At 38.5% G+C, this 14,469-nt stretch overlaps 1 protein-coding gene across 1 annotated transcript in view; it reads left to right on the top strand.

The window, feature by feature from the left end:
- The window catches only part of SLC9A2 (solute carrier family 9, subfamily A (NHE2, cation proton antiporter 2), member 2), an 87,525-nt gene that overhangs the window by 59,161 nt on the left and 13,895 nt on the right, over window positions 1-14,469 (top strand). The window contains exons 6-8 of the mRNA XM_008587064.1: window positions 162-251; window positions 775-845; window positions 7,274-7,435. Of these exons, the coding sequence (XP_008585286.1) occupies window positions 162-251; window positions 775-845; window positions 7,274-7,435 (323 nt within the window). The remainder of the gene's footprint in view (window positions 1-161; window positions 252-774; window positions 846-7,273; window positions 7,436-14,469) is intronic.

A 14,469-nucleotide genomic window follows, 5' to 3' on the forward strand; every position in this document is an offset into this window, starting at 1 on the left:
CGTTGCTGGACACGGAAAAAAAAAAAAAAAAAAAAAAAAAAAAAAAAAAAAAAAAAAGAATATCTTTTGTTACTCATCAAAGCTTAGGAAAAGATGTTACTCTTGAAAATTTAACTTTATTTTATAAGAAAATCACTTAAAACGTTGTTTTTTCTGTGTAGGGAATAACTATCCGACCACTGGTGGAGTTTCTTGATGTTAAGAGATCCAATAAGAAAGAGCAAGCTGTCAGTGAAGAAATCCATTGTCGGGTAGGTGCTAACACAGCGCAACAATTTAAATAATAAAGAAAAAATTGTTTGAATCAGTTAAACAGCTTTACACCAAGCTGTTTATTTCCTGAAGGCCAGGAAAATGTCAGGGGTGGGAGGGGAGGGAGGCCTGGGGCAGGTCTGTGCTGGGGAGTAAATAAACACAGCCCCAAGGTCGCTTCCCCAAAACTCGTGCATGAATCGAGGGACAGGAAGTCCCCTGTTTTTACTTTCCTCAACCTGAAAATGTTTCTATTATGAAATCATTACCATACGTCATATTTTTCAAAATTTTGAGCAGATTGTTATGATGAGGAAAATCATCTGAGAACTGCCTAATGCTGATATGACAAATATTTCACCTGTGTGTTTGCAGATGCATTGTTGCTTTATTGCATTCAGTAAAACAGACAACACCCAGAACCTATCAGAGTTTTTTGGGTGTTTAGATATGATATAAGTTGAGTGACAATTACTGATTTCAGGTTAAAACTAATCAATTAGCCTGCTTTTTCTGTTTTAGTTTTTTGATCATGTGAAGACTGGGATTGAAGATGTTTGTGGACATTGGGGTCACAACTTTTGGAGAGACAAGTAAGATGGCCTCATGCCATTATATTGTGAAGTAGCTCTGGGTCACCCTGGAAGCAGGACACATTGTTGTGTGTTATTTTTCAGAGTTGTAGATCTTTCCTATGTTGTACCATAGTATGTCCTATAAGGTAGAGTTCAGCTGTAACAGGTGTAGCTTAAACAGTGTAGAAGCTTATTTCTTTCTTAGGTAAATAGCCAGAGGCAGGCAATTTGGGTTATATAGTGGAGCTCAGACCCTTCTGTCTCGTTGGCCCATTGAGAGTGGCCGTTCCCAGGGCTGCCTCATGACCACGATGGTTGCTGCAGCGTGAGGCCCTGTGGACTGCACCTGTGAGGAAAGATACTGGAGGGACAGAGGATGTGTGCCAGCTGCCTCCTCCCCAAAGTTATCAGAAGTTGCCACGCAATTCTTCCACTGGTGTCGCATTGGCTAGGACTCAGCCACATGGCTGTTCCTTACTGCAAAGGGGACTCAGCAGTCAGTCCACTGGGGGTCCCATTACTATCCATTGAGCTACACGTGGTGAGGGGCTTTGTCAAATGCAGCGATTCAGAGTCCCTGAGGATGTATATGGACTAGCAGAAATAACAAATATATTTTTTAAAGGCTGCAATTATCTTCAAGATCACATACATTTATTTATTTATTTATTTTTTCCTTTTTGTCTTTTTTCCTGACTGGTAACGGGATCGCAACCCTCAGTGTCGCGCCCGTACCACAACCGGCAATGGGATCGCAACCCTTGGTGTCACGCCCGCACCACGCTCAACCAGTGAGCGGACCGGTCTCTATATGGGATCCGTACCCTCGGCGGGAGCGCCGCTGTGCTCCCAAGTGCTGCACTCTACCGAGTGCGCCACCGGGCCAGCCCAAGATCACATACATTTATATAAAACTGTCTGTCTCCCCCCCCCCCTCTCTCTCACACACACACACACACACACACACACACACACACACAATTTATCTTTTTGTAAGAGGCTCTTTAGTGGATCAATATTATTCAATACTTTCTTCAAGGATCTTGTGGTTGAAATGCAAAAAGTAGTCCAGCAGGCAGAATTAGATGCATGCTTTAATATAAACTGAAAAACTGAGTTATGGGATCAAGGAGTAGGATTCACTCTGACAGCAGAGTTAGGAACAGCGGGGCACTGGAGCCACCTCGCACCAGCCAGTGGGGCCCATCACGAATCTCTTCCTGACCTCACATTCAGCACCATCTACTACGGTCACTTGAATCAGCCACACTGGGAGTGTCTATGCCATGGAACTGACAAATGCTACACACAGATCAGGGCCTTTTTTTTCTTTTTCTTTTGGCAGGTGGCTGTACAGGGGTGGAACCCTGGACCTTGGTGTTACCAGCAACTTGCTCCAACCAACTAAGTGGCCAGCCCTGAGCCCTTTTTCTCATAGAGCCGTCTGTTAAATCTTTATCAGCACCTCACTGGCTAGGCAAGACTTTTGAAGAAGGTGGCATTTAAGCTGGTCCCTTAAGACAGAAGAACATGTTCTAAACACTATGTGGTAGATCTTGCCTTTTCTTTTATAACTTGCTAACAAACTTCCTTTCTCCCACTGCTAGTTTACATGAAGTTGACCAACCTACCAATTTATATAATTTAACATAAGGGAATTTTTTAGTGTGTCCTGTTTGCTCACATGTGCTGATGTGATACTGAGCTACATAAGAAATATAAGCCATACATTCAGGCCTATAAAATTTTGCAACACTATAGAGAAAACAAAACAATCACACAACAGGTGTGTGTGCATGTGTGTGTGTGTGTGGTATCATTAAGTAATACACTGAGTTACAAAGACTTTAAGAGCTGGAACAAGCTTTACAAGCGTTACGACACAGTTTAGTAATGTTGAGAGGCCCCTTGGACTTGGCCTTATTTCCTAAATAAAGGGAGGTATTTTATACTTATGTAGAGAGTGCCCAGGTAGCCACACGGGAGTATAAGGTCATAAAATAAAGCAAACTAAAATATCCATTGTAAAAATATGAAAAAAAATGGCCATGTCTCTTAGGACGTATTCACCTTTTTTGGAGGCACGAGGTAGACCAGAAACCCCCATATGCTTGTCTATGACTTTCTGCCCTACCCTAGTTCACATCCTGGGACCTTCCTGACATAGATGGGTCCTTGCCTGTGCCAAGCCAGTGAAACAGACCTTTGGCCTCTCTTCTTCCATTGTTTTCATGGCATGACTATTTCCCACCTATCCTCGCCCTTCCAGCCTAACCACTCTTTTCCCTTTCTCTAGCATCCTATCAGTCCTTTCCTGAAGGGACTGGTAAGAGACATAACCCAGAATAGCTTGTTCCCTTTCAAAGGTGAAGACTGGGCTCAAGATTTCTATTGCTTCTGTGTAGGGGAAAAAATAGATATGAGTAGGTGGAGGAATCAGGTCTCCCGGCCCCGGGGTACTGTCAGAGGAGGGGACAGGTGAAGTCTGTGATCATGGGGGTTTGGTCAGGAGCTCAAGCAAAGGAATATCAGGGAAAGTCTGGCTGCGTCTTGTCTTTCAGGCAGAGACGCTCTGTCTCTGGGGCCCATGAGTGTTCCAGGCAGACATCTAAAGGCTGCCAGGCCAGTTGGGCTGTGAGTGGTAAAGGTGGCAGAGCCAACTTTGGTTCCTGTCTGAGAGGTAATGCTGTTACCTGTCTAACATTGTTCTCTGCAGCGTATATACTTCATTTAATAATTTCATATGCATTTATATATTTCCATGCACGATTCTTTCCAGGTAAATTTCAGATAGTTACCTGGGTTGTTGCATGCACTGTGTATCGTGGGTAGAGCAGGGAAGAGGGTTTGGAGGGATTTGGTGTTGACACAGTCCATTTTTAAAATGAGTGCTGCTCAGATCACATCTCTGGTATGTACATAACAGTTGATGTTACTAAAAATGACATAAAAAATGATTGTTCTAGGCATAATGGGTATCTTTCCCTTTCCTATGAAATCCTTATGCTGTGGTCCTACCAGAGAATTCTTGAGGCATTTGATCCTTTGAGAATGAAACGAAAGGGACATTTCTCAGACCTGGCAGAAGAAATCTAACAATGGTGAAAGAGAACACCAGTGTGTCGCTTGGCAGAGAAATGAAAGGTGTGGAAATAAAACAGAGAGAGGAGACACACAGTCCCTACACGAAGTAGACCAGATGCCGTTGTCCTGGGTGTTTGTTCTTGCTTTGGCTTACCTCTAGTGAAAAGCTACAACAACAATAATATAGGAAGTTTAAAAAAGATGTGTTGCTGCCAGGAGTCCTGGTTCAATGGGCAGGACATGAAATTCAAACTAGACGTAGAAAAAAGTAGGTCCAGTCTTTAGTGTAGTGGCCAATCACAAAGCACATTCAAGGATGGCTCTTTTTTAATTATTCAGAGCCCTCCAGTATTTAGAACAAAGGACTAGTACCGGGAATGTGGGTTAACATTCAATCCTTTCGCTGCACAGGTGTGACTTTAAACCTCCTGCTGCTTATGGTGATCACTGTAATACACTTGTTTTTTCCTCAACAAAAATTTATTGCATGCCATTTCACTTATATATTTGCATAATAATGTTGCATAAAAAGCCACCCCAAAACTCAGCTGCCCCCAAACAACAGTCATTTATTTATTACTCCCGCACGTGAGTCAGGAGGCTGAGATTCAGCTCATCTGGGCTGGTCTTTCTCCTGTTTTGGTGGGTGGGCCAGATGCCAGCTGATCCCAATGCCTTGTCTGGTGTGACTGGGGTGAGTTGTCTCTGCTTCATGTGGTGTTTGTCTTTGTCTTGGGACCAAGGAGCCACTCTATGCATATCCTTCTCATGGTGATTGCAGAAGCACAAGATGCAAGCTTCAGTGTTTGAGCCCAATTAAGCCTCTGCGTCTGTCATCGAGTTTACCAATAGCACATCGACCAAAGCAAGTGAAACGCTATTGAGCCAAGTTGCAGGGACAGGGCACGACAGGTCACCCAGGCCGTGGACATTACCAAGTGATATGGCAAAGGGAGCAGACACAGGGAGGAATCGAGACCAAATGATGAATTCTACCACATGTGCTTATCGTGTGCCAGGCACTGTTCTAGGCACTGGTTATATAGGAAGAAAAAATATCTCTGCCCATCTAGACCTTACATTTTAGCACTCAGAGATGGAAAATATGATAAATACGTCAATTATATAACATGTTAAAAATGATAACTGCTGCTCAGTGTTGACCACTGAGCCTCCTCTGGAAGTGCCCAGGCTCCCGAGCCAGGGTGGCAAGGGGGGCGAGGGCCTCCATCATGGTTCCCTGACATCTGTAGCCAGCCCAGCGACAACCTAGCCGCCACCAGAACTGCTCTGGTCTCCCCTGCTGGAATGAGGGGCATGCCATGGGCCTCGACCAAGCCCCCCCTCCTTCCTCCTCCCACCCTATTTCCTTCCCTCTTCTCCTCTCCCCCTCATACCCCAACTGCTCTGCAACATTTTAGAATGTGAAAAAATAATAGTATTAATAATTTTTTTTTTAATGATAACTGCTAGGGAAAAAAATTACGTATGTGAAGCAAGATAGAAAATGTGTGGGGAGAGGTGGCATGCAGTTCTAACAGCACGGATGGGAAATGGTCTTTTGTGAAGTTGACTGTTGAAAAAAGACTTAAAGGAGGTGTATGCATGAGCCCTGCAGGGACCTGGGGGAAGAGTGTTCCCCTTAGAGGAAATAGTGAATATAAAGGCCCAAGGTGGGAGCACAGCTGATGGGGCTAAGACAGGAAGGACCCTGTGAGGCTGCATGGAGGAGAGGAGCACGATGGCACAGACCCAGAGTGTGCAGGGCCTCATGGCCATGTGTTTTACTCGAGTCACATCATCTGACTTACAGTTTAATAGGAGCACCCTGGCTTCTGCATTGAGGGGGGCTGTAGGACCACAGTGGTGGAAGCAGGCACACCAATTAGGTGCCCATTGCAAGAATCCAGTGAGAGAGAGTGATGTCTAGGACCAGGTGATGGTTGGAGTTTGTATGTGTTTTGATGGTGGAACGAGCAGAAATAGCTGGTGGGGCCGACGCGGAGTATGAGGCTGCTGGGGCTGCTGTCACAGAGTTTCACAGATTGAGGGGCTTAAACTGTGAGAAGTGGATTCTTTCACAGTTCTGGGGTCTCAGAGAGCAAGGTATCAGCAGGGTTGGCTCCTTCTGAGGCCGTGAGGGAGGGATGCGTTCAGGATTCTCTCCTTGGCTTGTAAGTGGCTGTCTCCTTCCTGCCTCTTCATGACGTCTTTCCTTTTTATGTGTCTGTATCCAAATTTCGTCTTCTTATAAGGACCCCAGCCGTGTTGGATTAAGGCCCACCCTAATGACCTCATCTTAATCTCCTCTGGAAAGGCCATATCTCCAAATATAGACACATCCTAAAGTCTTGGGGATTAGGGCTTTAACATAAGAATTTTGGGTGGAACACGATTCAGCCCATAACATGAAATATGAGAGAATGAAGGATGACACCAGGGTTTTTGATTTGTGGGGACATCATTAGCTGAGACAGGGAGGACAGTGGGAGAAGATGAGTGTAGTTTGAACATGACAAGTTTGAGATGCTTACTAGATGTCCAACTGGAGGTGTTGAGTAAGTAGCTGAATATTCATGAATATTCCTGTCTGACGCTGAGCAGAGAGGTTGGAGCTGGAGATGCAAATTTGAGAGTAATTGGCATGGAGATGCTGTATTAGAAGCTATGAGACTGGGCACGATGGCCCAGGGAGTAAGTGGAGGAAGGGAAGCTGACCAAGGGCCGAGCCCCAGGGCACTCCGACATTACGAGCAGAAAGAAGAAGTGGCCCAACCAAAGAGGTAGGAGGGTGGTGTCCTGGAAGCCAAATGAAGACAGTGTTGTGAGCAGGTGAGGCCAGGAAAAATGAGCACTAATAATTAACCACTGGACTCATCCTGTGGGGTTCATTGTGACCTTAATGAGAGTAGCTTTAATGGAGTGTTGGAGGCAAAAGCCTAATCTGTGAATGTTCAAGAGAGAATAGAGGAGAGGACTGGAACAGCAAATATCAACCACAATGTTGAGTGATTTTGCTAAAAGAGGAAGTAGAGAAATGGGAGATTGGGAAATATATCTATTTTAATATATCATTATTGAATACTAGATAATGGTATGTCATGGCCATATACAAAAATTTACCAGTATGTGCCATATAAATATATATATATATATTATATATATATATATATTATATATATTATATGCACATATGTACAGGCATGCACATATAAAAATGTATGTAATGATCAGACTAGCTAAATACTGTTTCTAAGAGTCTCCCATGAAAGTAGTGGAAATAATTTTATTGGTAGCATAAAAATCTTTCTTTTCTTCATCAGTGCAGTATTAATTAATTGAAAGTTTGACTTTATTCTCAGGTTTAAGAAGTTTGATGATAAATACCTGCGGAAGCTATTGATTCGGGAAAACCAGCCCAAGTCCAGCATTGTGTCCTTATATAAAAAGCTTGAAATAAAACATGCCATTGAGATGGCAGAGACTGGCATGATAAGTGCTGTATCTTCTTCTACATCTCTAAAGTAAGTATGGATTTGCAAATAAAAAATTAGTCTTACTAAATGTCTTTATAGTTTTTTGAAACCAGTAATAAAAAAATATTTACCTATGTCCTAGACAGATGCCTTAATTTCTCACAGCAGAATCAGATTTCGGTTAAAATGTGAAAGCCTAGAAATGTGTCTGTTATGCTATATTATATTATGCTATATTGCTGTGTTATGTTACCTTCAAATTGGCTAGTCAGAAAATCATGTTTAAGGTGATTATTTCTTTACTATGTTTGCTCTGGGAAATTCAGTGCTTATTGAAAGTAAACTAAAGCCCTCTTAGCAAGCATTGTGAAATGGAGTATTTTAAGGTGTATTATATTTGCTACTATAAATATGCATGTAATTGTATAGCTATTTTCTGACAGATTATTCACAGGATCACAGTTGAAGGCTTAGAGAGAACAGTAGTGATCATCTCGTGCAGTGAGTCTCAACTCAGCCCACACATTAGAAACACCTCAGGAGCATTTAAATAATACAGATACCTGGGCCCCATTCTGGACCAATTAAATCAGAATCTCAGGTACTGAGGCCCAGACAAAGGTATATATAAAAAAGTTCTTTAGATGATTCTAATATGCAGCCAGTATTGAGATCCACTGATCTAGTCTGTCTCCCTAATTTTAAAAACAAGGAAATGAAGACTTTGAATGTTGAAGTGACTTACCCAAAGTCCTACCCCAAAGTCAGTAGCAGAGCCATCAATAAAATAACACTAAGTTGATGAGTGATATTATTTTATCATGTAAGCATCATTCCTTCTAAGTCACAAAAGTGACAGAAATTACAGATTGCCATTGATTTCTTCCTCCACAATGAGCTTGAAGCTCATTTGAATTAAATTCCACCTAATTAAAATGTTACATATGGGAAGGTTGAAGTGAGAGAGGAGGAAGCTCCATATACCCAGTCATGTAAACTATGATTTTTACTAGGACTCTAAGTCCACTGTAAAATTGGGAGTTTACACGGTCCAGGATAAAAAGAATTAGTGGTTAAGATGGCTTGGAGGTAAAGGCATTATATTTCATTAGAAGAAGCAGTGAGTGCAGCAGTACAATGACTGACTTATAGCCCCAGCTCTGCAAGTAACTTACCATGTGACCTTGAGTTGGTTCATCTATTTCCCTGAACTTGGCTGGACTTGATCTTTAAAGTTCCTTCTAGCTTTAAAATTTTATGATCTACTCAATTATCCAGCTTTTCTTTTTTTTTTTTTTTTTTGTCTTTTTTCGTGTCCGGCAACGGATCGCAACTCTCAGTGTCGCGCCCATACCGGACCGGGACCGGCAACGGGATCGCAACCCTTGGTGTTGCACCTGCACCTCGCTCAGCCAGTGAGCGGGAACCGGTCTGTATGTGGGATCCGAACCCTCGGCGGGAGCGCCGCCGCACTCCCAAGCGGCGCACTAGCGCATGCGCCACCGGGCCGGCCCCCAATTATCCAGCTTTTCAAAGGAGAGTCATTGTCTTCATGATCTCAGATGAGGCAGATCTCAATTTTACTCTCTGCTTACAGTTCATTTTGAAGCTGGTAGTAAGCAGAGTAAAAGTGAAGGTTTAGAGTTAGGGAAGTAGGTAACAAAATTAATGGCTACCTTCATAGTTGGATAAATGGATGCCATATTGACATTTCACCTTTCTAAAATATTTCCCTAGAGGAAAATAGAAACAATAAGGAAGGTAATAAGAAGTTGTATCTGTGGCAATAGTGGACCGACTATTCCAGATTAAATCATCTACTGAAAATAAATAGGAAAAAAATGTGTATTAAAAATCTACTTGAAATCTAGGGAGTGTCAGGGCACAAGAGAAGGAAGCCCAAGAAGATGGAACTGGCATCTGGGGCATTTTCTCCTGGGAACTATCTATTGATTATAGAGAAGGTGTCTGACAGTCTAAGAGGCTAAACAGAAGTTTGACAGGTTAATTGTTCTTGGAGAATAAAATTGGAATTTAGGACCTATCAAGAAGGAGAAGCTGTTATACCTAACTGTGGGTGTCACTTCAAAGCACTACATCCTAAACCTAAAAGGAAAGAAGTTCAGCCTAGAATTATCTCAATCCATCCATGGTTGTTGAAGTTATCTGAGATTGATAGTATCACTATCATAAATGCTTGAGAGGAGAAAAAAAATCATCTATGGAGGAAATTAAAATTTATAAATAGCCTTAAACTACTTCTAAGATTTTTCATAAATAATGTCTATCGGCAAATCAAAAGTTAACCACACATATGAATAGACAAGAAAATGTGACATAGAACATTGAGAAAAAGAGAAACAAAACAAATAGTAGTAATAGGCACAAAAGGGATTGAGATAATTAAGTTATCAGACAGGGACATCAAAATTAAAAATATAAATTTAAGGAAAAAATGACACAGATACTTTTGGCATTGTCATGGAGATTTTATAAACAAAAAATGATCTAAGTAGAAATTCTTGAGCTAAAAAGAAAGTAACTGAATTTAGAATCTTATTTGATGGGTGTAACAGCAGATTCGACACAGTTGAAGAGAGAATTGATTAATTTGGAGAGAGTTTAGAAGGAAATAACCAGAACAAAGCACAAGTGAAAAAATAAAAACATGAAAAATATGAAAAAGAAAGTAATAAATGTGTGGTATAGGTAAAAAGGTTCAGAAGGAGATGAAAGAGAAATGATTGGCAGAAACAATATTTTAAGAGAGAATGAGAAATTTTCAAAAGTGACAAAAGACACAAAGTATGACAAACTCCAAGCAGATAAGATAAAAAAAAAGAAAATCAAATCCAACTACATATTAGTAAAATTCAAAATTTGCTTAAAATTCAAACATAAAGAGAAAATCTTAAACATACCTGGGGGTGGGGGGACGACTGGGAAGACCCATTTTCTGCAAAAGAAAAAGAAAAAAAAACCTGACAACTGACTTTAAACAAAAGCAATGGACACTAATAATATCTTCAAAATCTCGAAAGAAAGAAACTGGAAACCTAGAGTTCCATATTAAAATGTCATTCAAAAAAGGTAGAATAAAAGCATTTTCAGACAAATATAAACCATCACACTAAAGTAAACACTAAAGAATTTCATATAGAAGGAAAGAATCTCACAGAGAAGCTTGAGGACGAAGAAATTAAAGACAATGGAAATGGTCGATATTTAGGAAAATCTAAAAGATTATTAATTGTATATAATAATAATAATAACTGTGGCATTTAAAACGTACATAAAATGAAAATTAGCAACAGTAATAGCTTATAAATGTGGAGGTGCTAATGTGTTCTAAGGTCTTCGTGTTGTCCAGAAAGTGGTAAAAAATAACTTAATTTGGAGTTTTGTAAGTCAATGATTAATGTTGTAATCCAAGGTAATCCCTAAAAAAAAAATAGTAAAATGTATGTAACCAACAAACCAACAGAGAGGAAAAATGAAATAACAAAATAAAATACAGTCTTGTGCCACATAATGACAGTTTGATCAAGGATGGGCCACATGTCAGACAGTGGTCCCATAAGATTACAGTGGAGCTGAAAAATCCATATTGCCTATTGACATTATAGCCCTTGTAATGTTGTAGCACAATGCGTGATTCACCTGTTCTCTTGATGCTAGTGCAAACAACCTCCTGCAAAATATGTTGAAGAGGGGTGCCTGGCTTACCCATGGGGTGACCCTCCCAAAGGCAGCTCAGATCGCCAAGCACTTGACACATTAGCATCTAATCCCAAGTGAAAGTGTTGTTGTCTACTTTAGAATTCTTGCATTTTAAAATTATTGCCACCCATCCCCATAGCAAAATAATAGTTAATAACAGTTAGCAAGGGAGGAGGGGGAAAGGAGAGGTTGGTAAAGGGAAACAAAGTTACAAAGTTACAGTTAGATAAGAAGTAGTTCTGGGGCTCTAGGGTGACTCTAGCTAATAATATTGTAATTTATATTTCTAGTTAGCCAGCAAAGAGGATCTTGAGTGTTATAACCATAAAGAAATGATAAATGTTTAGGTGATAGATATGTTTACTATTCTCATTGGATCATTATATGTATACACATGTATTGAAACAACAAACTGTACTTCATAAAAATGTGCAATGAAATAAACAATTTTTAAAAAATTTTGAAAAATAACAGTTAGCTAACACATACTGAGGGATTACTGAGTGCCAGGCACAGTGCCTACCTGTAATTTAATTTTCAGAACTTTGTGAAGGTGGTATTATTTTAATCCCCACTTAACATGAGGAAAGTGAGGCACAGAGAGACTTAGTAACATAACTAGAGAGCCCAACACTCACGCAACTAGTGGCATGTGTACATCATAGAAAAATTTATATACACTTCTGCACAATGATGAAATTGCCCAACAATGCATTTCTCAGACCATTCCCTGGTGTTAAGTGATGCATGACTGTAAATTCAAAAAGGGCGAAAAGAAGAGAAAAAAATCAGAACAGGTAAGATGAATAGAATGTAAATAGTAGGATGACAGACCAACTCGAAGGTAATTAATTACATTAACGATAAACTTACTAAACATTTCAACTAAAAGGGAGAGAGGATCAGAATGGATAAAAATATAAAACTTACTAGATGTTGATTATAAGAGTGTACATAAAGATATAAAAAAGTTACAAATAGAAAGATGAAAAAAATGATATACCATGAAAGCAATAAAGAAAGTTTGTGTAATAGTATCAGAAAATGCAAATGTTAAGGGAAAAAGCATTGCTCAAGATAAAGAGATATTTATCATGATGATAAAGTTTCCATTTTACAAGAAGATAGAACAATTCTAAATTAGTACACAAATAAATAGCATAACCTCAAAATGTACGAGACAAAACTTGACAGAACCACAAGTAGAAATACACAAATTTATAATTATAGTGGAATTTTATAACACTTTCCCCCCAATAACTGATAGAATAAACAGGCAAAATTTCAGTAAAAATATAGAAGGTTTCAACACCACATATAATAGATACCCAAGTCTTAAAAAGTTTCATACAAAGTATATTCTCTTACCAAAAGAGAATCAAAAACAAAGTAAAATATAAAACATCATAAAAACCAAAATATCCCTGTATTTTAGAAGTTAAAATTTGGATCAAATAAAAAATTATTATGGAAGTCAGAAAATGTGTTGAATTGGAATATAATGAAAATGACAGACACATTAAATTTTGTATAAAGAAATATTTAAAAGAGAATTTTTTAGCTTTAGTCCACAAAATTGAAATAGAAATGAAGTCAGCCTGAAAATCAATAATCCAAGCACTCATGCTAAAAAATTAAAAAAAAAAAAGAAATTAAACTCACAGAAAAATACAAAATTTGAATTACCCTTTAAGTATTAAGAGAATAAATCTGTAATTGAAATCCTTTCCACAAAGAAAACTTCAAGAGCATATGCCTTCATGTTTGAATTCTACCAAACACTTAAGGAATAAATAATGCCGGTCTTACACAAACTCTTTCAGCTATTAAGAAAAGAAGGAAAACTTCCCAAATTGTTTTATGAGATCAGCATAACTTTGATACTAAGCCTAACAAAGATATTTAAAAGAAAAGAAAATTACATACTAACTTCACAAATATTTCTGTAATAATTCTAAAGAAAATATTAGAAAACCAAATCTAAAGACATGTAAAAAGGCTATGCATTTACAGTCATTTAGGGCTAATTCCAGGAATCCAAAGCTGGTTTAACAGTCAAAAATCAATCAAAAATTTTCACCACTTCAGTAAAATAAAAGAGAAAAACCATAGATTATCATTTATCAGCATTAGAAGCAGAAAAATTATTTGATGAAATTCAGTATTTATTCTTTATTTAAAAAAATCTAAACAAACTAAAAGTAAAGGAAACATTTAATATTAATTTTAACAAATAATAAATTTAAAATCTGATATTTTACCAGCACTGGGTAAGAAAAAGAAATAAAAAAGATTAAAGATAGGAAAGGAAGAGATAAAGCCATCATTATTCACAAACAACCTGACTGATTTCATAGAAAAATCTGAAATAACCTACAGATAAATAGACAAAATAAGTAAATTTATCCAGGTTTCCAATACATGGCTAAAAAAATAATCAGTGGTATTTTTATAAGTATCAACAAGCAGAAGATAATATGTTTTAAAATGCTTAATTTAGAATAGCATCATGAAACATCATATACATCAGTTTCAAACAGCATTAAACATGATCATTAGATTTATAGAAAATGTCTGAAACCTACACAGAAAGCTACACATTAATACAGATGATATTAATAAAAGAAGAGAAACACTTATTTCTCTAATCGAAAATTATAAATCTTTTGGTTCTCAAGTCAGTTGATGGATCAAAGCAATGATGTTCAAAATCCCAGTGTGTGTATATGATTAGCCAAGCTGGTCCTAAAGTTTTTATGAAAATGTAAAGGGCTGAAATCAACCAAGACTATTTTGAAAAAGAAGAAATTTGGAAGAGTGACTCTATTATATAAGAGGCCTTCTTGTAAAGCTATGTGGTTAAGACAGTGTGATATAAGGACACATAGGCCAGCAGAACAAAACAGGAAGTTCAGAACAGACCTGCCCAGATATGGACACTTGATTAATGATGAAATTTACAGTGTAAGAAGTGGAAGAAAAGTGGCCTTTTAAAAAGTGGTCCTGGGTCAATGAAGTATCCATATGGAGATAAAGTGAAATTGATTGCTACCTCACTTTGTTTCAAGACGTGGTGTGCTGTAGATCTGAATGTGAGAAGTGAAACAATGAAGATCATATAGAAGAATATCTTCTTAGCATTGTGGTAGGGAAATATTTCTTAAATAAGCCCCCGAAAGCACTAACCATAAAGGAAATGATTGATTCATTGAACTATATTAAAATAATTAGGTTTCATTTCTCTCAGTACCATTACAGGAGTGAAAGGGCACACCACAGAGTGGGAGGAGATACTTGCCTCACATCCTCACATAAAACTGACAAAGAGCTAAAAAAAAAAAAAAAAAAATAAAAAAACCCCA

This window comes from Galeopterus variegatus, unplaced genomic scaffold (assembly GCF_000696425.1).
Source record: "Galeopterus variegatus unplaced genomic scaffold, G_variegatus-3.0.2 Scaffold4240, whole genome shotgun sequence".
NCBI lineage: Eukaryota > Metazoa > Chordata > Mammalia > Dermoptera > Cynocephalidae > Galeopterus > Galeopterus variegatus.